At 38.1% G+C, this 24,050-nt stretch overlaps 2 protein-coding genes across 4 annotated transcripts in view; one reads left to right on the top strand and one right to left on the bottom strand.

The window, feature by feature from the left end:
- coro2ba (coronin, actin binding protein, 2Ba) overlaps positions 1-8,729 on the bottom strand; it is a 50,342-nt gene extending 41,613 nt beyond the window's left edge. Inside the window, exon 1 of one of the 3 annotated variants that reach the window (XM_065267731.1) lies at positions 8,502-8,729. In XM_065267731.1, coding sequence (XP_065123803.1) covers positions 8,502-8,516 — 15 coding nt within the window. In that variant the 5' untranslated portion in view covers positions 8,517-8,729. Of the gene's footprint in view, positions 1-6,277; positions 6,425-8,501 lie in introns of those variants that run through there. The other 2 variants (XM_065267732.2, XM_065267733.2) reach the window with 2 other exon arrangements.
- A 13,518-nt stretch (positions 8,730-22,247) lies between these two features.
- itga11a (integrin, alpha 11a) overlaps positions 22,248-24,050 on the top strand; it is a 65,251-nt gene continuing 63,448 nt past the window's right edge. Inside the window, exon 1 of the mRNA XM_065267718.2 lies at positions 22,248-22,410. Coding sequence (XP_065123790.1) covers positions 22,359-22,410 — 52 coding nt within the window. The 5' untranslated portion in view covers positions 22,248-22,358. The remainder of the gene's footprint in view (positions 22,411-24,050) is intronic.

The raw sequence follows: 24,050 nt of genomic DNA, 5'->3' as shown, positions 1-24,050 counted from the left end.
AGTTTTTTTTTTAGCTTTAATGCTTAAGTCATAAAGTTGCTCCTCTGAAAACAGTTTTTTCCTTCTCGGCTTTACACATTCTCATTTGTCCTTCTACCTGAGTGCTCTGAAAGCAGCCTCAAGGATGTCTGCTTTGCCATAGGTCCAGCTCAGAATATATGATGAGCTCAGATGCAAAAGCCCCTAAACGCCGCCTCCTTCAAAAATGTGATAATGATATTAACCGAATGCTCTTGGCACGTATTATACTTTCATCAAATACTTTCACGTCAAATTTGCTTAATCCAAGCCTCAGGTCGTTCAGAAATACTGCTTTGTTGGCAGAATCAACATAGAGTCTTATAAAAATGCAAATTTACAAGAAAACATGTCAGAGACACTTATAGGGCCCTATTTTAACGATCTAAGCGCATTGTCTAAAGCGCACAGCCCAACGTCTAAATGGGCGTGTCCGAATCCACTTTTGCAAGTATGTAAGAAAAGGTTTGTACTATAAAAATACTTTATTTGTAACAAACAGGAGATAAAGAATTTACAAACGTGCAGAAAGCCGTTTCAGCACTTGGACAGCGTCATGAGTTTTTTTTAAACATTACTTAAAAATGTTTCTCATCTCACCATATCGGTACAGAGTCATCATATACAATAAATCCGTGAGGTAGCATTTAAAAAAAAACATTTAAAAATAGATGCATTTGTTTAAAGCCAAGCATTTATTTACTTACCAGGCTACAGGTGAAGCAGCTCTTTATGCTTTCTAACGTCTCAAAATCGGTCCTCATTTATGTCCAAGACACTCAATAATAATCTTTACATTCAATCCTTTAATCTTTCATATTTAAAAGCGTTTTTGTGCTGCTGCGCATTCATGTATGTGATAAGCAAACTCACGTTGTCGTCCCGTTTATAGGCGCATATTACTAATGCTCTCTTTAAATAACAAAAAACATATTGCGCCATTGACTTTAGAACAGGTTTTTGTTGGTCAATGGCGTAGTCTATTGTAGTTGCCTCAGTATAGCAACGCTCCAACAATGCGCCTGAACACACCCTAATTTTCAGACCAGAACGCCCATGGGCGCAAAAGGGGGCGCAAATGCATTTGCTATTTAAACAACGTGTCGCTAAACGTGACAGATATAATTGCGCAGGGTGGAAACTAGCAAAAGATACATGGTTGCGCATTACGCAGCATTGTGCCGCATTGCGCCGGGTGTAAGATAGAGCCCATAGTGTTTTGCATGATCTGATTCTGAGCTCTTCATATATACACAAAACCATGAGCTGGTAATGCACCTGTCAAACCATTTTGATTTAATCCAGGTATTAATCACCTTCCAAGCCAATCTGTTTTGTCCACAGAGAGTTTATAGAGTCATTGAAATGGCTGTATTGGCCAGTTGATTATATGTGGTGCATTGTTTTTGCTGGGGTTTATATTAATATCGATCACCCTTACTGTAAAACGAATCCTTGCAGCTGTAAGAGCCGTCTCTAACACACACACATTTTGTGCATTGCACTTTCTTACTGATGCATTTTGTCTGAAAATAAAAGGCTTGAGTTTTTGGCATATCACTTCAAAAATACTGCTTAGGGCCAGAGAATGCTGAGTAGGAATGTGAACCTTTGCAGGACTCAGCTGACCTCACTTCTCTCTCCTTTCTTTTCACTTTAAAACAGCAATAACCTCAGACAAGACTTAGGCTAAAGTGTAAAATATTTTACTTGTCAAGGGGTGTCCACACTGACAGCTGTTTTTAACTACTCGAGATCACTGCGCTGTTTGGGATTTTAGTCAATCTAATTTTTCTTTAGTTTTTATGTTGGACGTGCTTATTGACATAATTATTATGAACAAACAGGGTTAAGATATGTATCTAATAATTTACAAGAAAATAAAGAATATGAAATAACTAAATAAAACTATAATGATTGCACCATTTTTTGTGTGACAAATAACCAAACTCAGGCCACAGAAAACACACACAAACAATTAAAGCCACTGTAATGGAACATATAGCTTGTTATATAACACAAGTTTACGCGTTTTACCAGGTTTGCACTGCAGATTGCATTGCTGTTCACATCCACTCATCTTGGCAATCCCATTTAAAAGAGTCATTGGTCAGTGGGATCAATGAATGGAATGTGGTGCTCTACTGCATTACAGATAATGAGCTTCATTTTCATGGGACTGTACTAGTATGAGTAGTGTGGTGAAATCCCGAGAGCGGAAGCATATGACCTATCTTTATCAGCTCTCACGCTTTACTTCTCTCTCCCACACTGTTTGATTTGTGTAGGCTGTGAGATTTCCTTCTCTGGTCCAATGTTCCAGTGTGGACACACACACACATGATCATTTACTAGTTGCATACCATTTACGAAACTTCACCTAAAAGAATTTGAGCTCCTATTGCGTGAACAATCATTCTAAGGTAACCTGAGGAGTCCTGCTCAACATACCGTGATGCAAACTTCCCAAACACTTCTCCTGTCTACCATTGTTCATTTAAACATTTAAACTGGTAGTTTGCCCCAGCCTCACACCATTCATTGAGCCGAAATCTAAGATGATCTGTGCCACATGTCAACGAGCCGTAGTCTGTGCCATGACACATATGACAGCTTTAAGACAGGCAGAATATTATTGTGTAACCTTCTCGATAGCCTGCTGTGTGCATGTGTGTTTAAGTACTGGTGTGGATTGAAGGCAAGCATCTTAATATGTTTTCTTGGTCTCTGTACCCTAAAGTGTAACTGAAAGAGAAAAGCAGACAATGGGAATTAGATACACACTTAAACTGATGCCCCACAGCTGCTGTTAGTTTGTATCCCATTGCACTCACTAAGCTCAGGACATCTGAACAGGAAGCACATCCTCATTACAATGTTTCTGTACCTCACATTTATTCTTTAGGTTCGCCAAAATCTCTGCATCTGGGCAGGATATTTATAAATGACATGATCTCCTTTCCTTCTACAAAAAAATCCCATTGGAGTCCCAAGTCTCTGTGGACTCTTAAGCACAGCTTTGCTGAATGGACCAGCTTACCCCAGCATTATTTTCATGCTGGCCCAGGCTGTTGTATGCTGAGTATTGCTGTTTACCAGAAAACTTAACTAATGAATCTGGTTTACCCAAAGATTCTTAATGTTTGAGCTAGCTAAAATACCTAATAGGGCCACCAGCAAAGATATTTAAAATTGACAAGATGCTTCAAGATGCTCCCTCATTTATTGATATGCGGTGGTCAGAATGGCCGCTCTAGTCCCGCCTCCCAGAAAAAGAGCCAATCGTCTACTGTTAAAGAATCTCATTTTCTTTGAAAGGGACTTTGCGCATCCGCAGAATCGACATGTATTGCTCTAACAAGACCTGGGGGCGTTGCAAACATGGCATCACAGTGACGTGACTTCCTTAAAAGGACTTTGGACACCAGGTGACACATTTTGGTGACCTGGTCTTTTTGATAAGAAGTCTGACCATAACATTCTGTAGAAAAAGTCTTTCTGCACATTTTTGTACATTCTTTAAATAAAACAAAACAAACTTTAAGACCTTTCAGTTACATGTTTATTATTGGTTGTTTTCTATATAAGGACTTTGGACAGCATGAGGTTTGGGTTGCTAAGCTAGCTGTTAGGACTCAGATCTAATGTGACACTTCTCAGCGTGTGCACACTGGCAGCAAACTCAGTAGAGACTAAAATATTTTCCCTAAGGGAAGAACAAGCAACATCCAAATCAAGCATTCTGTATATTAGTTTTCATGTCTGCTTTTATTGTTAGAAATTGCCATTTTAAAATAAAATGTATAATGCAACTAGGAAGAAGTACGGTATGTCATCAGCATTTGTTGAAAACTAGTATTATGCCAAATAAAAAAAAATTGGTTTTGATTTAAGATCATGCCCTGCTGAATCTTTGATAGGAATTTGTTAAGGAGATCTGGTATTATTTAGGCATTTTACAGTGTATAGTATGGCTGAAAATCCTGGAACACTCACGCAGATAGGCTATACTCTACTACCCATAATACAAAGACACTAACAACGTGCTAACAACCTGCTTAGTATACATTCTTACAAATTATTTGTTATTCAGAATGGTGCTTAGCCAAGTATCTTGATAGAAATCTTAGACCACTGATTATAATTGTACTGTACTTCTCTGAAGCAATTTGATTGACAATATAAATGTTATTTTTAAAAGGTGACTTTATATCAATGTACTGTATGATACCCTGCACATCCAAAAAGCATTATACATATACAGTACACATAAACTGCTGAATGCATGAATGTAAAATATATAAACGCACATAATGTCTCTGCCAGGAATCACTCCCACACACTCTCTACATGAGGTCATGACTGCATGTGAAGTATATTTATGAATATGATAATGTGTCTTACACCTGTGAGTTTAGAGTAACAACCTTCCTACCCACAAAAAGTTCCCTCGATCACACAAACACTCTCAGCAAATGTTTCTCTGCATTTTATAGATGCATGACAGCTTTTTCAGCATTTTGAATTCTGTTCCTTGGCTAAAAATATGAAGAGCTCAGCTGCAAAACCCTCCAAGTGCTTCTGACATGTATTCTTGTAAAATACTCTTTTAACCAGGTTCAATACTCTTTCAACCAGGAAAAATACTCTTGTGTGCCGTAATTCATCCAATTCATCTACCGTGCACTTAGAGGACTGCTGAAAAATCATTGTGGCAGATTCTGCCAACAAAGCAGTATTTCGGCCTCGGACGATTTTAAAGTGTGCATTTTTCGTTTTACGATTTAACACATCCTTTGGTGTGTAAGTGTTAATACATGTTAACGATATGCAAAGGTACAGATCCCAAAATAAACGATGACGCGAGTTATCATTTCCAACGTAAATTGGACTACAACAAACACACGGATTGTAGGCAACAGTTTACTTCTTGGCCTGTTGACGTAGACAAGACCGACATTATCATAATTCCTTTGCCTGTAAGTATAGTCTATGTTTTCATATATAAAGAATTTACTACTGACTATTTAAACCATGACTCAAACCTGAGTTTTGTGTAGTGCAGAGCAGCGCTTGTTGTTTGTCATTCTACAAACACAAATGCGGAGATGGTTTTATGTTTTAGTATTCTTACCTTACCAATCTGTTGCGTCCTGCTCAAGCTGCGCTGGTTAAGTTCTGGATCAGATTCGGCTCGTATTAAAAAGGGTAGTAAAGACGATATTAACTCATGTTAGTCTTGCATTGAGAGCTAATCTTCCAAACCTGGTATGAGTGCCTCATTTCCAGCTGAAGTTAGATGTGTTCAGGCCAGTCACAACATACTGGTTAGCTGGCCAATCGGAGGACACAACGCTTTTCAGAATGATGAGCTTTTAAAAAATCAATGCGTTTCAGGGAGGCAGGTCAAAAAGAATCAACAACAATGTACGGTATGTGGATTTTTTTGACCATAAATCACACAAACACATTGTATTATACAAAATACACAAAATAACGTTGTTTAACAATGAAATAAGGGCTCTTTAAGCAGATTATTGTAAACGTATTAGATGGCAGTGTAATACACGCCAAGAGCATTCTGTCAAATATCATTATTTCATTTTTTGGCATTTAGTGTCTTTTTCATCTGTGCTCTTCATACATTATGCTTTAATCAAAATCATGAGGGCACATGTATTGACCTTCTACTCTAAAAGACAGAATAACCACCAACTTTTCTATCATCCCATCCATTCCTCTTTTCCCCATCTTATTACGTAAGGTTTGCTGCTCTTTGTATACAACCAAAACAAACAGAGATTCTCAGACATGTGAAGCATACAGTATCTGTTTTCTTGGTATCTTTGTTTGTTTGTTTTTTAATTAAAAATTATTTTAGTAATCATATTTTTTGGTCAGCCACAAAGAAAGCATGCAGGCTGCTACTATGAGGGCTAGTTACTGAATAAAGGTTAGCCTGGCTAACACCAGACCAGTCTCATAGAGAATGAGACGTGGTCTGGGAACAATATGCTCATTTTCTCATATTTGTGGCGGCGTGGTTTACAAATGCCCAGAGGCGTTTATTGGGCGCTACGAATGTCTATCAAATGTGTCTGTACGTAGCTCATAGCCAATCGTTTCAATTATACCACCAGATGATGTATGTTGAGCGACATCAATTGAAACGTAAACACCTTATCAGTTCGTGTGCACACAGCTGAAAGCTATGCAACTAAATTGGTAGCTGTATATTGTATTAATAAATACCACTTACCATTTATAAGTTAATTTTACTAAGTTGACGATGATGCCTAGCAGGTTGGTCCTATAAAACTTTGTAGTTATCATGTCTTGCCTTATCCAAACATCCTTCTTGGATATGAAATTGTTTAACGCCAAAATTTGCTCTTTTTTTTAAATAAACTTCAAAACTGCTTAGAACACTATCTGAGGCTGCATTGAAAAGTAACTTCACGTCTGTTGCCGTGTTATAACAAATAACAAAACTGCTTCGGTGTGTCTCATTGACGTCGCCATCGTCTTGCTGCCCCCTCCCTGTTCTGTGATTGGTTCCCTATTTCAGGGGCAAAAAAGGTCCATACTGTAGTTTCTATGCTAGACTTGCAGCGTGAATACATTTGCGCGCAAGGCAGCATGGGGAAACCCAGGCTAGAATACAGTAGTTTGTGGCATTACATTTTAAAAAGTTACTTTTTATTATTAATTATTATTTGCTAGTTTTATTTTGAATCAGAATTTTGTTCAAACGCTTTTTAATAAGCCACTTTGTTGGTTACCAGACTATAAAAGTAATGAATTTTGATGAATTAGCATATGTGCATTTAAATAATTTAATGTAAATGAGAATTTAATTTCTGACATATTTAATATCCACCATGTGTTACAGGACAAGAGATGCAGCCAGATGCTTTATAGTACTGCAGTGGAAGATGCATCCTGTCCCTGTCTGGGTGTGACCGTTTCAGTCCTAGAGGTCAGTAGGGATATCCTGTCACACAGCTGTGTGATGAAGGTCTGAAAAAACTCCCTCACACATATGCGCACACACACTCCAGACGTTACAGATGAGTGGCATGGCTCTCTGTCTGCCCTGTCAGCACAAACACTCCAAGGTCATTTTGCTCTGGGTGGTATCCATCATTCGAGTCCAAGCTAAACATCTTCCTTTCTAATCTTCTGTACAAATTATGCACAGACGCACATGCATCCGGCAGCATCTGTGTAATTCACCTTCATTTTGAAAAACGTATACGAATTTAGTAGAGTTTATTTGTGATCCTGTCTGTGAAATCCAGGCTGAAGTCTCATAATCTAATTATGAGTTTAAGAGCATCAAAGTTGGATTTTCTCATTGATTTTAATGATAAATTCAAAGACATGGTCTAACTCAGTTAGTATATAAGATATCAAGGTTATATTTAAACAGAATGCTCTTTACATTATGTACAATAGGATGATTTTATGTCGAAAACTGTGAATTTCATTTTTGTTTTTCACAGGCAGTGTCACATTTAGTTTAGTTATACTTATGACACATAAACACATACTTGTGGTTACCTCTTGAACAAAGCTATTTGGCTGTTTCTAGCTTGAAGTATGTGTGTACATGTGTGTATGTGTGTAGTCTTTTGTAGAATTGCATTAGTGATAACTGGGTAGACAGTTTTCCCAAAATTTAAAGATCAATGTAATGTTGATGTATCCATCAGCTCTTATATACATGTATAATCACACAAACACAGTGAGATCAGATCACAGCCTTCTTCTATACTGTGTAATTTAAGGTACACTCATTTCAGTTTCAAACTTTACCTGAACTTTACCCAAATGGACCTTACACCCTTTTGCATTGTGCTTCTCTTCCTATTGCCTCTCTCTCCTCTCTTTCTATCTTTTCTCTTTTATATCTTTCTTTTTTATGTATAGTATGTGATGTGCTGTCAGAGCACAAATACACACATTGCTTCTCAGCTTTCTCTCTTCAGTAGAAGAGCACAGTTTAGGGTTTATGAGGACAGCGCTGGATTAAGGGCTTCACTTAGTCTGCTAAAGCCTAACACACGTAAACATGCCTCACCCAGACACGACCCACTGCCCTACTGCGGGACAGTCTCTCACATATTAGATACTCACATAATAGCCAGCCGGCTAAAAACACACATACATACAACTTTGTGTCTGTATTACCCAGATAAACAGTTCAGTACACCTGCACACACACACACACACACACACACACACGCACACACACACACACACGCGCACACACACACACACACACACACACACACACACACACACACACACACACACACACACACACACACACACACACACACATGCATACACCCCTCATGCAGCTCCACCTGTCCAGTACTGCAGTCACAGATTCAGCAGAACATCCCACTGCAGTGAAGCTAAAACCCATCAGCCCCTCCCAGCACCACACGCTAACACAAACCCCAACACACACTTACCTTTGTGACAGTCATGCAGAGATCAGTGCAGAATAGTCAACTTCTGTTCCTGAAACGCTGAGTATGACAGCAGGACAGAGAGACAGACTTACTGCGTGTGAGTGCTTATGCTGCCTCTCCGACACCAGAGTGAGACGTGGGAGATTGCGAGAGAGGGAGGAAAGCGACGAGTGAGTGGTTGAGCGCGGAAGAGGGAGGTTGGGTCTGCCCGCTGTCTCTTGCTGAGTAACTGAGCCTATCAGTGCAGCGGCTGCCCTGGTCCCTTATTCAGGATACTGCAGTAAGGTGAGCTCAGTGTGTTACTACTACTCCTCCCTGCTTGCTCTCTCTCTCTCTCTCTCTCTCTCTCTCTCTCTCTCTCTCTCTCTCTCTCTCTCTCTCTCTCTCTCTCTCTCTCTCTCTATATATATATATATATATATATCTTTCTCTCTCTTTTAATGCTGTCAATCTGAGTACTGTATACTCTAGTGCACATTTTTGATGTCCACAACTCACAAAAAGTGGTTCTCAAACTAGGGTGGGGGGCAAAGCTCATAAATTCTGTGTAATTAAACCTCAGACATAGCTACGAACCAACAGCACTACTGCTGATTAATCTTTCAAATGACAACTTTAATTCAAATGACAATTTTGAGATTGTTTTATATCATAATTTGTCTTTGGGGTGGACCATGGAGGGATGCCCCCCTACACAGGGTGGGGGGGTTCCAGCCAAAAAATATAGCTACAAACCAACACCACTACTGCTGTTTAAGCTTTAAAGGTGCAGTGTGTAATTTTAAGAAGGATCTCTTGACAGAAATGGATAATTATATCCAAAACTATATTTTCAGGGGTGTATAAAGACCTTTCATAATGAACAGTTATGTTTTTACCACCTTTTAGAATTAGATTTTTTTTATCTACATACACCGAGGGTCCCCTTAAGTGGAATTTTGTGTCGCCATTTTTCTACTGAAGCCCTTTACAGACAAACTTTTTTACTAAGTTGTCTCCGACGAGGACACGTTTTTCCGGTGACAGCTACCGTAGGTTCTCTATCAGAAGCGAGAGGTGAGCAGTGGACTGAGCTGTTGGTTGCAATTTGCAACCTTACCACTAGATGCCGCTAAAATTTACATACTGCACCTTTAAATGCCAAGTTTTATTCAAATGCCAATTCTGAGATTGGTTTATGTCATAATTTGTCTTTGGGGTGGGTCATGGAAGGATGCCCCCCGACACAAGGGTGGGGGGGTGTACAGCCGAAAACTCACTCTCTCTTTCTCTGGTAAAAATCTAACAAAATAACAGAAAAACTTTGTTATGCTGTATGAAAGAGAAGCTATGTTCATTTGTAAAAGTGACACTGTTAATGTATAACAACCTACCGTAATAATTTCTCAAATGCAAGCATTTTTATGTCTAGCTGTAATATTCATTTCAACATCACTGACCTAAAAAGAGTCCTCTTTTTGGCAGTATTTTTTTTTGTGTGAAAGGCCATAACAACAAAACATTTGAAGAGAGCAAGAGCTCAATGACTGATCATTGAAAACATGACGCAGGATCAACTGTAGTTTGTTTTTTATATTTTACTGCCCTCTTGTGGTGTCCCCTATATTGCATCAATACATTTATTACCCAGCAAAGGTGATTTGTGAAATTTCTACATTACTAGTGTTTAGGGTCATGGTTTGGTTGCTTAGCTAGTCCCTGTGGTTATTTTGGATGTCTTATACATCATTACATCTTTCTTTCTGCTAACAGATAGTCAGATACCTATCTTCAGGTTATACATACCTTTCTTGCATCATAAATGAAATTGAACAAATACACAGGACTATACTTTCACTATTATATATTCAGTACTATATATTTTTTAAAATGTGATGTGAAGAAGAGCTCATTCACCAACACCAAACATCAAAGTCTGCTTATTAAAAAGTCTGCATTTGAAAGACTGCACATTTTGGGAAATGTAATAGGTCATCAAAGCATGTAGAAATGTATTAATAATATTGTATTATCATTATATATTTTAAATAGTCTATTATAACTGGACAAAGTCATGACAAAGTTATCTACATACTGTTAACTGAACCCTTATGCTGGAAGATTAAAATACAACATGCATTCTTTTTTCTTCATTTTGGTCAAACCTTCCAAGTGCAAGAGTGCAAAATAAATGCCAGAGATAAGCCAACATAATAAAGATGTACAGTACTGGCTCTCACAAACGTACAGAAGCAAAGATAAAAAGGCAACATGCAGTGAAGATCTGATCTGCACGTGCCTAAAATATCTCTTAAAGGGGTCATATTGTGAAAATGTGACTTCTTCTATGTTTAAGTGCAATTGTTGGGTCCCCAATCTCAAGTTTGAATTTAAATAGGTGCTGTGATCACTGCATTGATGTAAAAACAGACTTTGGAAGCACAGTCACAAGTTCCACTGTGTGTATGTGTGACGTAATCATGGGCAGAAGATGCTTGCCAGGGCAAGGCACACTAACAGAACATTATCAGTAGGGGGCAGCATTACCCGCTTAAGTCAGAGCAGACTGAATCAGATGGGTAAAGGCAAACCCCAGGTTTTGGCATGATTGTCCACCAGATCTGTCTGTGCAGAAAGTGTTACTCTAGTGGAACTTTTAATACGCAGTTCTTTGGTTACAGCTTCCCTTGTACACAACGTAATGTTCCAGCTAAACGCTGTCTGCACAGAAACCACTTCCTCTGAAGTCAGGGGCGAGGGGAAAATGTAAGGGCCTTTGGGATAGAAAGAGGAGAAGAGCTGAGCTAATGAACAAAAATCTGTATGGAAGAACAAAAGATGAGGTGTGTAACAGAAGAAATATTCTTCTTGTTCTGTTTTGAGCCTTTGTTTTTAAAATGCAATGCCGAAAGTGGGTTTAAACATTTATTTTGATACCATTCTAGATTAGGCTATATTTAATGCATTAATGTTAGTAGGTAGGCACTCACGATTTCATTTGCTTTTTATAGACACGCATGCCCCTTTAAAACCTTACGAAACCGCACGACTCCACCCCCCACACTGACCGTAACATGTTTCCTTCGAATGATACATTAAGGTTTGCATTGCACACGTGGCATTTTTCCTCTCATAAAGACATTAGCCTGTTAACCCTGTCACATCATTACAGGCATATTCGTGTGATTTACTGCTCCTCAGGGTTAACTGACTGTCTGGAAATATAGCTGTCTCACATCTTCCCGCTGTTCTCACAATAGCCGGTAACTTTAAACAAATGTTCAAATTCATGTTATGTTCTCATAAAGTTTTACACAAAAGTGAATGACTACATGCATTGAACAGATAAATGACCATGATGAATGAGCTATTCCCTCAGGGTATCATTATTATTGAATTTTTATGTAGTGAAATATATGGATTGAAGTTGCACTAAGAAAACTGTATGCTGAAAGCTGTTCACTCTTCTGCACTCTTAAAAAGGATGTGTTAATTTTTTACACATCTTTGTGCGTTAAGCTTTTAACACTTTATGTGTCATTTTAACACATTATGTGTCATTTTGTGTTGATTTTGTGTTAAAATATTACACAAGTTGTGTTAAAAGTAATAACACAGTGATGGGTGAATTCTGGGACAATGCATTTAGTGTGTTGTCCCACAATCAACACTAATGTGTTGTTTTTAACACATTCGTTCTAAGAGTGTGGTATAGAGAAATAACAGTACAGCATGTAGCAATATCAGCTAAATGATCTCTTGTTGGTTGTATGGTGAGACTGGTGGGGTGGTGTAAATTACATATGACTAAAGCTAAAGTTAGGAGCATCGAAGTTTAATTTCAGTTATTGATTTCAATCTTTGATATGACCTTAAACAGTCAATATTAAAGATATCAAAGTTATATTTTCACAGAATGTTCTTTACATTATGTAGGATGATTTTATATAAAAAACATTGAATCACAAAAAGTAACTTTAACTGGGTTTTTCATGCTTTCAAATGCTTAAATGTTAAATGAGATTTTAAATTAGAAAAGTAATTGTTTGGGTTGCAGTTAACACAGCGGTCAGACCAGCTTTGATGTGGTCAGGATCTGTTTATCTATGCATTCATGCTTGGTTAGGGTTTTTTGTGCAATGGGCTGATCCAGGGCCAGGTGCTGTTTGGTCAGCTCATTCGTGTGTGTATCTTTTGCGAGGCTGACAATCCACAGAACTGTATGTGGTGTGTGAGCACACATGTGTGTCTTTGTGTGTGTGGTCTATCTGCTTCATCACCTCTGATGCACAATGAAGCTTTAGCCTCAAGTCCAGATGTCTTGCTTCAATTACACCAGCTTTGAGTCAGCTTACTCCTTTCACAGGGGCGCACGGTGCTCTGACTGCTAAGCTTTATTAACAAACCAGAGATTACAATGAAAGGAGACGAAATTTTACCGAGCTCTTGTAAATGTGCCGTGCAGGCTTCAAGCTGACACACTGTGCTAATGTCTCCACAGTCTTTCATGTATATTTTTATGCATTTAGGATAAGACGGGAATTGCACAATGCTTATCATTTCAGCCAAACATAAAAACTGATAAAAAGAAACTGGAAATTAGTGAAACTGGTACATTAACGTTGCTTTTATAGTGTGGTTAATATAATGCTCTTAAAATACAAATGCACATTCTGCACATGTGTGACCCTTATGGGACATCTCATGAATGTTATTGTCAATGTAAATAAACTTACTAATGATTGTCCAAACAGATCCTGATCTCTTGGAATGTTTGGTCAGGATGTTTCTATAGAATTAGGCTACTGAGTTTGTTATGGTCCCTTCACTAGTGCAGACGCTTCAAAAATACTTTTCTATCAATATATTTTGCTAGACAATAACAACAACACGTTTCATGTACAGTATATGCCCATCACCTGTATTTGTGGATTTGATACAATCCTAATGTCTTTTACTTTCCACAGAGCGGTGTAACTCCTGATCCTAATAGCTATGCCTCTGGAATAATCTTCACTTCTTTATGACCAAGTAGTATGTAAAATTTGACGCTTGAAAACCTGAGCTGGTATTTCCAGCTAAAAACTCGCTCCAGGACCCCAGCTGTTTGGCCAGATCCAAACCCAGCTATATTTCAAGATTTTCTGTGAAGATGCCCATGCGATTTTTCCAGACCTTTTTAAACACTTAGAAAGTGAGTCATACCTATTTGCAGTCCGTGTGATGTTATATGTATTTATTTTAACTTTTCTCTTTATCAAATATTTGCCATATCTGCTGTGTCTGCACTTTACATCCAGGAGACTGATATTGTTGAGCGCTTAATCCTGAATCCTGATGAGGCACAAAGTGAAAATCAACACTTGGGTATTAAGTCACATTAGGAAAAAATGTGCCTTAGTGATTTGCCATTTTTTACGTCAGTTTCCTTATGGGGCTTTTGTATTTGCTGTTTCCGACGTACACATGCCAGCATTCCAGACGAGTTCTTGTTACAGATCGGCATCAAACAGTTGCTATTTCTTAGAAGTCTCTCCAGCAATCCTTGACCTGGCCTAACATCAGAGAAGCAAAATGTAATCAGGGAAGTCTTTACTGTTTACTTCCCATCTTCTCATATATAGCTAATTTCTAAGCTGTTCGTGAGAAAAGTTGCCTTTTCTTTTTACGATATATTGAGTTATTGCAGTTACGGTTTTTGTGGGAATAAGCACAGGAGTTTCTTAGGCTAGAAGACCAGAGATGATAAGATCCCAAATATCCGTAACTGTTGCTGAATGAAATATGCCACTGTTTGCTTAGAGGATAACAAAAACATTTACAAGAGAGATGACTCTGCATTACTCCTCCAAAAAGCCACAAGGAGTTTTATGCTCTCTCGCTCTAATATGTAGATGTGAGAGGATGCATTTGTGCTGTCTGCTTGCGGGGGCACAGTTTTGCGTTTAAGCGGTCAACCCTGAAATAAATAATTACGCATAAAGGTCCTCAAACCTAATAATTACATGCTGGAAATGATGGAGCTTTAGTTTTTTCCACAGTGATGCAGGAGAAATGATTTTCCCCTCTCTTACATTTTTCCATTGCTTTTCGTATGGAGTGAAGCGGAAGCTGCGTGAAACTGGAGCGCACGTTTCCTTTCGGCAGGCACGCACGAGGAATCGGGTGATTTCTGACCACATTATGAGCTAATAGGTCAAATCTAATAGGTGCAGAAACAGTTTGGGCTCTTGCGGCCTCTGAAGGAATGATTTGAGCGAGAACAAACCAAACCAAGCTAAATGCCTACTTTTTCATTCTGTGTGCAAGTTAGAAGGATTCTGCCCACATATTTCTTGTTTGGTAGATATCTGCATGCAATTGTATATTTACACTGTCAGGGATTTTATTAGTTCAGGGGGTTAATGTGTTTACTTATATATCTTATTATTGAGTTCAGTGTTCAGTTTAGCGTTAAGTTCAGCTTGTGTGTGCTTTCAGTTTCTGACTGTGCATCTTCTGTAACATATGAATTTATTTGCATGTTTAAGTGCTGCATTCATGCACACGTCTGTTTCTAAGCATGCATGCATATGTGTGTGTGTGTTGCATGGTGCAGATCATGTGGCTATTCCTGCTGCGGTGTGCTGTTTCAGATTCCACATATCCCAGTGTTGCTACTGGCTCTGAGCGTCAGTCATTTGAGCTGCCAGATATCTGGAAAAGTACGAAATGACTCATTGCCTAGGCTAGACCGATGCTCGCTTGATCTTAGTATTTATATTAAGGTCCTCTGCCATTTGTCACATTATATGAGTATTTCTATTGGTACACCATTGCCCTGCTTGCAGTTAAATGGCTCTCTATTCTATCAGCAGCCAATATGAATAACACTATAATAATAAAACCATGAGGACCGAGAGAGTTAAATTGTCCTGGCACATGGTGCTAGAAATATGGGGGCGTTCCATCAGAAATGTTGAGATTTTATGGGACTTTTGACAATTTGGTTCCTTTACAAGACTAAAAGTAGAACAGACCTCCGTGGTTGTCGCTCCACGATTTTTGTCAGTGATGTGATGCGAGTCTGTTGTTCAGTTTGTGTTCTGCCTGTAAAAACCCAACTAAAGAAGTCATTTTTTTGTGATTTACTGTTTTCTAGATAAATGTAAAGAATATTCTATGTAAAATTTATTTATTATATATTTAATATTGACTGAGTAAGGTCATGTCAAAGACTGAAATCATTGAATGAAATCTAACTTTGACGCTCCTAACCTTATAAGAAAATTATAAGACTGTAGCCTGGATTCTACAGATCACAAATTCATATATGTCCACCTTTAATGATTTGCCTGTTTGCATATTCATACTATATTAGTATAATGCTGTCATATTTTGTCCTTTGTCTCAAAATCATCATCAGCAAAAATAGCTACAGCAGATTTCATGGAGATTACAGAGCAGCTGGAATGCAAATGGCTATGAGATCACTATTTACACTCCCAACCACTGGATTTAAACCCAGCGAGAGTGTTGACTCAATTTTGGTGTACCAAAGTTCAGCTCTTGGTAAAATGCTTAATATTAGTAAAGCAAAGCCTGCGACAGATTGTGACTGAGCTCATGGACCCCAGCATCTTAGCCCAAAACCACCAAATTCCTCAGACTGAACATTGTCTGTCAGTCAAAAAGTCAGCCGCATCCAAGCACATTACCATTTGCTTGTCTGATTGGTTAAATCATGCTTTCATGGCCTAACCACAGTTCTAGCGTGATTTCACATGATTCATGAACACAATTATGTTTGTCTTTCAGAGTCATGTTACACAGATGTATTTAATGCAATCTTTACTTCCTGAATGAAGTATTTTTGTTCTGTTTTCTTTCTTTCTTTCTTTCTTTCTTTCTTGCATCTATGGTTCTTCTAAGAATTCCTTTAGAGCTCTGTAAACTGCAAATAGAAATGTGCTTGAGGACCGCTGTGTGCTTAAGACTCTGTGTTTCTGTCTGTCAATAATTTTGTACTTTTGTAAAATTAGCCCGTATTTGGGACACTGAGTGTGTCACCCTGTAAGTTGTGAGAGTCTATTGTGTGACATTGAATGATGTTTTGATACAGATTCTTACTACAGCTAACATCATAACCCAACATGGTCAGTGTACAGCCAAGTTCACTGTATGTACGGTATGATCTGTGCGAAGTAGTGGCAGAAAGCAAGGTTTAAAGGAAAGAATGAAAGTCAGAATTCAGATATTACCACAGTTCAGAAATATTGACTGTTGTTGCTATGTTTTGAGCAGAAACATTAAAAAGATCAAGATTTGGATGAGCAATCTGGATTTGGGTTGTCTTGACTGACACTTGACACTGGAGTGACTCTGGGGTTTGACCACAGCAGAGCAGTCTCTGACTCTGTCACTGTATGTCCTCTGCCAACAGTAAAAAAATCATCTGTACCAGCCAATGGAAAAGCACAGAATGAAAAGAGAGGAAGCAAAAGGCTTTTTAAATGTGTGCGAAGCAGAGAAAATAATATTATAGTGGCAAGACAAAGTAATGTGAACCTTTTGGAATTTTCAAGTCAAGGGTATTGACAAACATAAAGTTTCTAAAAATAATAACACAAAAATTCTGATCTTTGTTTTTATTAAGAACAAACAAAAAATGATAGTGCTTGTGGAAAAATGTGAACCCTTGAGATAATGAAAAGCTAATTAGAGTCAGGTTTTAGCACACCTGAAGTCTCGTTAAGATTATACGTTTGGAGGTGTGTACTACAGCTACTTTGACTGATAAAAACCCCTAAACTTTTGGAGTTTGCTCTGCACAAGAGCAACCAGCCATGTTTTGCAAAAAAAATCTTTCAGAGAAGCTACGATCAAGAATTGTTGCTTTACATAAAGCTGGAAAGGATTACAAAGTTGTTTCAAAGACTGTTGAAATTCAACAGTCTACAGTTAGGCTAACAATCTACAAATGGAGACGCTTTGTGACTGTTGCTACTCTACCAAGAAGTGGGCGTCCAGTCAAAATGACACCAAGAGCACAACTAAGACTTATCAATGAGGTAAAGAAACAACCCAGAATGACAGCCAAAGATTTGAAGGCATCATTGGAACTTGCTAACATTTCTGTTCAAAAGTCTACAATACGTAAAACACTGAACAAGCAGGGTATCCATGGCAGGACACCGCGAAGGAAGCCACTGCCTACTAAAAGAACATTGCTGCATGCCTGAAGTTTGCAAAAGAGCACACTGACACTACACAGCGGTATTGGCAAAATGTTTTGTGGACTGATAAAACTAAGATTGAACTATTTAGATAAAACACAGTGCTACATCTGGCGTAGAAAGGGCACAACATATCATAATGAAAACATCATCCCAACTTAAAAACATGATTTGGGCCTGTTTTGATTCATCAGTTCCAGCTTGCAATCATTGAGGGGAAGAAGAATTCCCAAGTATATCAGAAAATTCTTTAGGATAATGTGAGAATGTTTGTACGTCAGTTGAAACTGTGTAGAAGGTGGGTGATGCACCAGGACAACAACCCAAAACACCGGAGAAAGTCCACAACAGAATGGCTTCAGAATGATTATGTTTGTCAATACCCTTGACTTTATTCAGAAAACCATGAAATTCCAAAAGGTTCACATACTTTTTCTTGCCACTGTACAGATTTAGAAAACAACATGGTAAAGTACCTTTCTTTACCTTGACCTGGGCTTGCTATATTGATTTCCCTTCAGCTTAGTAGCCACATGGTGCATTTGCGGTGTCCTTGATAAACCTTGTCAACAAACTATTAATCACCTTTGATCTTATGTTGAATCGAATAAGAATATGTGTATTACTGATTTAGAATTTATATAATTTTAGGGTTGCAAAATTCAGAAATGTTAAATATTTTATAGCAAAGTCATTGAAATTAATAACTGTGATGCCTTTGTAACGTTAAAAAAGAACAATAAAGTTAGCAATACATTTTTTCACACATAGGTCATAAATATGAATGATGATTGCAGATTTCTTTGCTTCTGTTTTTCTCTAAATCAGTCATACATCATGCAACAGGTAATGTGGAGGTTATTGAGATGATTGTTTCCAGTTGTTGCTGCTGTATGAGTCTCTGTGGTCCTCCTGCAAAAGACATGGATTGATTTCCAAGCTCTCCTCATTGGAAAGCTTTAGACCCCCACATTAGAGGAAGTAGCAATGAGGGTCTGTTTTTCCAAAAACAGTTTGCAGAGCTCAGATAACTTCTTTCTTCAGTTCTTTCTCTATGTCTCTTTCTTTACAGAATTCCCTACTGACTTTAAGTATTGGCATTTTAATTTTGGTCAGTAGCTAAGCATCATGGACAGAGCAGATTTCCCCCCATGTGGAAACAGTGACTGAAGCAATCCGTCTCCCTTACAGGCCCCTCTCCTTTTTAAGAGAGCAAATAGAGAATAGAGAGAGCCTTAACTTTTAATTGTAGGTTCCTCTTCGATTTATCATTTGTTTTAGTCTGTTGACATTTTGCAAACTGACAGCGGGGATTCTTGAGCTATGAGCTGCAATCCCACAATCCTGGTTAAGTTACATATGTTTTGTGCCTCTTTTCATTCCTTCTGTCTGATAATACTCTTTACTCCTCATCTACTTGTCTTCATCCACTTTAAGTATGCAAGAGAGTTTTAGAAACCTTGGCTAGTTTTTATTAGTTATTGCATGAATCATCTTCAGTGTCAGAAATACAATTGGTGTACAAGCAATAATATTTGTCCTTGCAATAACAAATAATATATATATATAAAAAGAAATACATTTGGATGTTGCAGATTAAAAAGAACGTTAGATTGTACAAATATTTTTCAATATGATAAACTGATATTGTATTTGCTTATTGGACTTATAAACTATACAAATAATTCTTGCTTTTATAAACTGGCCTTCATCAGACAGCCATATAGAGTATAACCACATGGCTCTGTTAATCCAGTGCATCAGTATCACTGTTCACACTTTTCTCAGTTCACAGTTTATGGAAGGTGTGCTTCATATCTACAGTATATCTGTCGGTGTATATGTCTCAAACATCTGTGTCTCTTACTTTTAGTCTAACTCTCTCTGTCTCTTTTACTCTGTATGCTACATTTCTTAAGTTGACTACAAACGATTTCAGCAGTAACAACATTAACAAAGCGGCTTTCGTGGAACAAAACTAACTTTCGTGAAACTTATGCTAAAAATTAATAACAAAAGGGGCAGAATAAATAACCAGTAGATTACCTTAGTTCAAATCTAAAGCATATTAAAAACTACATTGAGCTAACCTTACTGTGTTAAATTAATGTTAACTACAGACCGGCTGCCAAACCTCCCTTCACATAGCGGTGATCCATGTTCGCCGTCTCCCTTCGTCTTTGGGAAACCACAACATTTGTTATTTTCGAAAATGTATTTGTTCCAGAGCTCAGTTTAACCACTAGCCAGACCGTTAAACAAACAGAGACCGGAAGTTAAGTTCAGTCCAGATGCATAACTTCGACGCGTGCATGTCCAATGAAACTGGCTATACAGTCTTGGAAAAATGTAAAGGTCCAGTGTGGATGTTTTAGTAGTGAGATTGCAAATTGCAACCAACCTTAATTTCGAAACGCAATGAGAAGCTATGTTAGCTGCCACAGGACAAACATGTTGTCGTCTGAGGCAATGTATGGACGAAATGCGCTTTGGAAGAAAAGAGCACCTATTTTCCGATTCACAATTTTAAACATCCTTTGGTATATAAGTGTGTATTAGTACATGTTTATGATTAGGGCTGGGCCGATACCAATTTTTCATGTCTGATACCGATGTTGACACCACAACCTTGAGTATCTGTCGATACGAAATACGAATACCGATCCAATACCATGTCTATCGCCCTTTTAATCAATTAAGCTGGAAATAACACATTTGCTAGCCATACAAAAAGCATCATGCCTAAACAGAGCTACAGAACTCAAACGTTTTACTGTGCAACAAATGACAAATTCAAAGACTCAATGAAATATAATGCAATACTGCTGCTTCATTTTTATTTAAATGTTTCAAACAGACTAGAAGCAAAATTTTAATTCGTCATCACAAAAGTTCAAAATGAAATTTAAGGTGCAACTTTGTACAATTTAAAGTGCAACTTTGTGTAAATTTATGTTGCTCAGCAAGTCGCACTTTACCCCAAGTTGCCATGACTGTTAAGGTCCATGTTGGTTTTGGATCGGATTGTACTCCCCGACTTCTACAATATTCGATCCGGCCATTTTCGCCAATATTGGACTAATATCAATACTGAATATCGGATTTGCCCACCCCTAGTAATGATATGCAAAAGGTACAAATCCCAAAGTAAACGATGCATGACTCGAGTTATCGTCTCAAACGTAAATCTCTTTTCTTGGACTACAACAAAGACACAGACTGTAGGCAACAGTTTACTTCCCTGGCCTGTTGTTGTGGACAACACTTCTGACTCACAGCCTGTAAGTTTTTATTTAAAGAATTTACTACTGAGTATTTAAAGCATGACTCAAACACGAGTTTCGAGCAGTGTATAGTAGCGCTTGTTGTTTGTCGTTTTTTACAAACACAAATGCAGACATGGTTTTATGTTACGCCCGATGATGATGCATAAAATAATGTGTTTTTTTAACCACACACCATGCAAACCACACATTGAAATTTACCAAATGCACAAAAATAACATAATTTTTTGCGATTTAAATAGGTGTTCTTTAAACTGTTAAGCTTTGCCGTACCGAATACGGGACACCTAAGTTTACAGGTACATCAATATTTTTGATGTAAATTTTTACATCTATCACTGCAAACTATATATCATTGGACATGTCTAAGCCTCTAAAATAGAATAGTTTTATAAAATAAATTATGTAGGGAGAGTAAATTATTCATTTATGAAGATAGTGTGCCTCAAAATATTTATATCCTGCTAAATGTCACTGTCCCGTCAGCAGGACGCCTACGTTTACTTCAGTGTTTTGCATGTGAATTCTTATCCAATCATGACAAACTGTATATCATTTGAAAGTTCCAAGAGTGAAGATTGAACTCAATAGGGTGGGGTGACGCCTAAGGGGTTAAATTGTAAGATGTGTGCATTCTCTTCAATATTGTTATTATAACTGTTGGTAGCGATCAGTTCAAAGTACCTACTTGCCTGTCATTGTGCATACTGTATTGAGCTTATTATAATTTACGTAAAAGTGTACATTTACACTTACACGTTTAGTTTTTTCAAGGTCAAGTTAAAATGGAGGTAAGCCAAAGCGGGTGGAATGTCAGTATTAGTTATTATATAATCTATAATTATATGTTTGGTTTGGGTGGTTTGGATGATGGCTAAGGTTGAGTGTTTGTCAGTGGGCTTTATAAGGTAATATGCAGCTGTGTTAGTCACAAGTTGGAAGGTATACAGTATATACGAATGTATGCATGTTGCAAAAATGAAATAATGAAAAGTCATTCTTTTCCACTGAGTTGATGCACAACAATCCCTAACCCTTAAATTGATCATTTACAACATTTTCAAGAGCCTGGATGAGAGACAGTGACCCAACTCAATCATAGATGATAGACAGGCAAAGTATGAAGAAAGGAGGGAGGAAGTGAAAGAGAGAAGATCAGTCTAGTGGCTGAATGAGCACCTCCTTTTAGTTCGGCCACAGTCCCCTCCTCCTTAACTCGAATATAGTGAAGCGTTTTTAGCAGGAATAGAGGGAATCAGAGCTGGTGGTACAGGAGAACACATTGTCAGGATATTCAGTCCATACACACGTGCACATACACAAACACACACGCACAAAAACTAACACAAACTTGTTCACATTCTCCATCTCACACACAAATGGAGTACTACTGTACATTCCTACTCTGGATTGTCTGCAGCATGCTGCCAGGTAAGTCTGTTTGTGTGTATTATAATTAAAACTTAGTCAAATTAAGTGGCTGGTAAAGTCTTTATTGTTGCTATCAATATGTATTAAATACTGAAACTTGTAGTAACTGTTTAAGAGATTTAGGGATGATTTGTGTGAGAATACATCCAGGCGCTCTGTGTCTCCCACTGTGTCTGTGTCAGGCTCCGTTACACTGACCTCCTGTGATAAACGGAGATGTTGGATTGGCTGGCGTTGCTCTCGCACAGGTTTCTACTCTAATGCTTGCATACTTGAAAATTAAAGATGATGTTATCGGGCATATATTATTGGGAGTGCATAGTTTTCTGTGTCACGGACACATCTGGTGAGCGGTCCAATTAAAGTTCAGATATGGGAAAGTCCATTCATGCAGAGAACTGGTGTCTAGTGTTCATCTCTATATGCAATATGCGATGAATGAGATTTAAATTAAAATATTTGTTTTATAATTTGATCATTGATGACTGATAAAAGGCACTATGAGAGAGAGAGAGAGAGAGAGAGAGAGAGAGAGAGAGAGAGAAAGAGATTGATGGAGGTGTGTATTAGTCTGTGAACACATTCCTGTTTCTTGTTGAGAGTTTGTTAGTCTTGTGGTTATGAGCTTGACCTGCTGCCAGTAAGCCAGCTGTGAGCCAGTTGTAATATTGTCCTAAAATTAAAATGACCCCTGTACTGTTTATTCTGCCATCGTCAGCTGTTCAGCTCTCTTCCTTTTTAGTAGAATTGTCAAAATCCGTAATTTCTTATTTATTGTTTTAACTGATATATTGTGTAAACAAATAGGGTGCATATTTATCTTTTGCATGTGTATGTTTTGTTTATAATAGCCGTCAATTCTAGTGGTGGATAAAGACAAAATGCTTTGGAGTTCCTCTTAATTTGTGCTAATAAAGAAGGCAGATTAATTGTGTGGATGAGGAATTCCAGAGTTCAATGAGTAATGCCTGACTGCGGCTGATGCCACGTGCCTCCCAGAGTTTATTTTGGCCACAGACCCCTTTACTGCCCATCACTCTCATCCACTGCTAGTCCTCTCTCAGCAGTGCCTCAATGAGCTTTCCAGACCACAGAGCTCACAGTCAGAAGTCGGAATGAAGTAAGCGATGTCTGGTCATTTTGGTCTTGATCTGTGAGTGTAATATAGTGTATATTAGTCTCTGAGGAACAGCACATATTGTAATGCCATAAAGCTCTTGAGAACTTAGGCAGAACAGCATTTCAAAGTAGTGCTTTGAGATATGCATTTCCGGCATGTGGCAATCTGCTGTCTCATAATCCTTGCCAGTGGGCATCAGTCAAGCTCATTAGCATCAGGGTAGTTCCTCACAAAAATATTTGGGAAGGAGGGGAGTGATGAGTGAGCAGATGTGTAGATGGGTTGCCGGTCACAGTATGTGGGCTTGGCTGTACACAGCTGCATCTTTAATTAGGGTCTAGCAAATCTAAGAGTTTAGTATTAGCGCCTTTGATTTGGTGGGATTGTTGTGGGTTCTAGTTTTGATTGCGCATTTGATTGTGGTGTATGGTAAGCAGATCTGGCCTAGAAGCAGCTTTTGTGTCTGGGGTAAATCTGGCTCAGGCCTGGACTGGTCTAGATAAAAGACCACTACTGCTTT

The sequence above is a fragment of the Paramisgurnus dabryanus genome, chromosome 2 (assembly GCF_030506205.2).
Source record: "Paramisgurnus dabryanus chromosome 2, PD_genome_1.1, whole genome shotgun sequence".
Taxonomy (NCBI): Eukaryota; Metazoa; Chordata; class Actinopteri; order Cypriniformes; family Cobitidae; genus Paramisgurnus; species Paramisgurnus dabryanus.
Note: the sequence above shows the minus strand (reverse complement) of the source record. Positions and strands in the feature narration are given on the sequence as shown.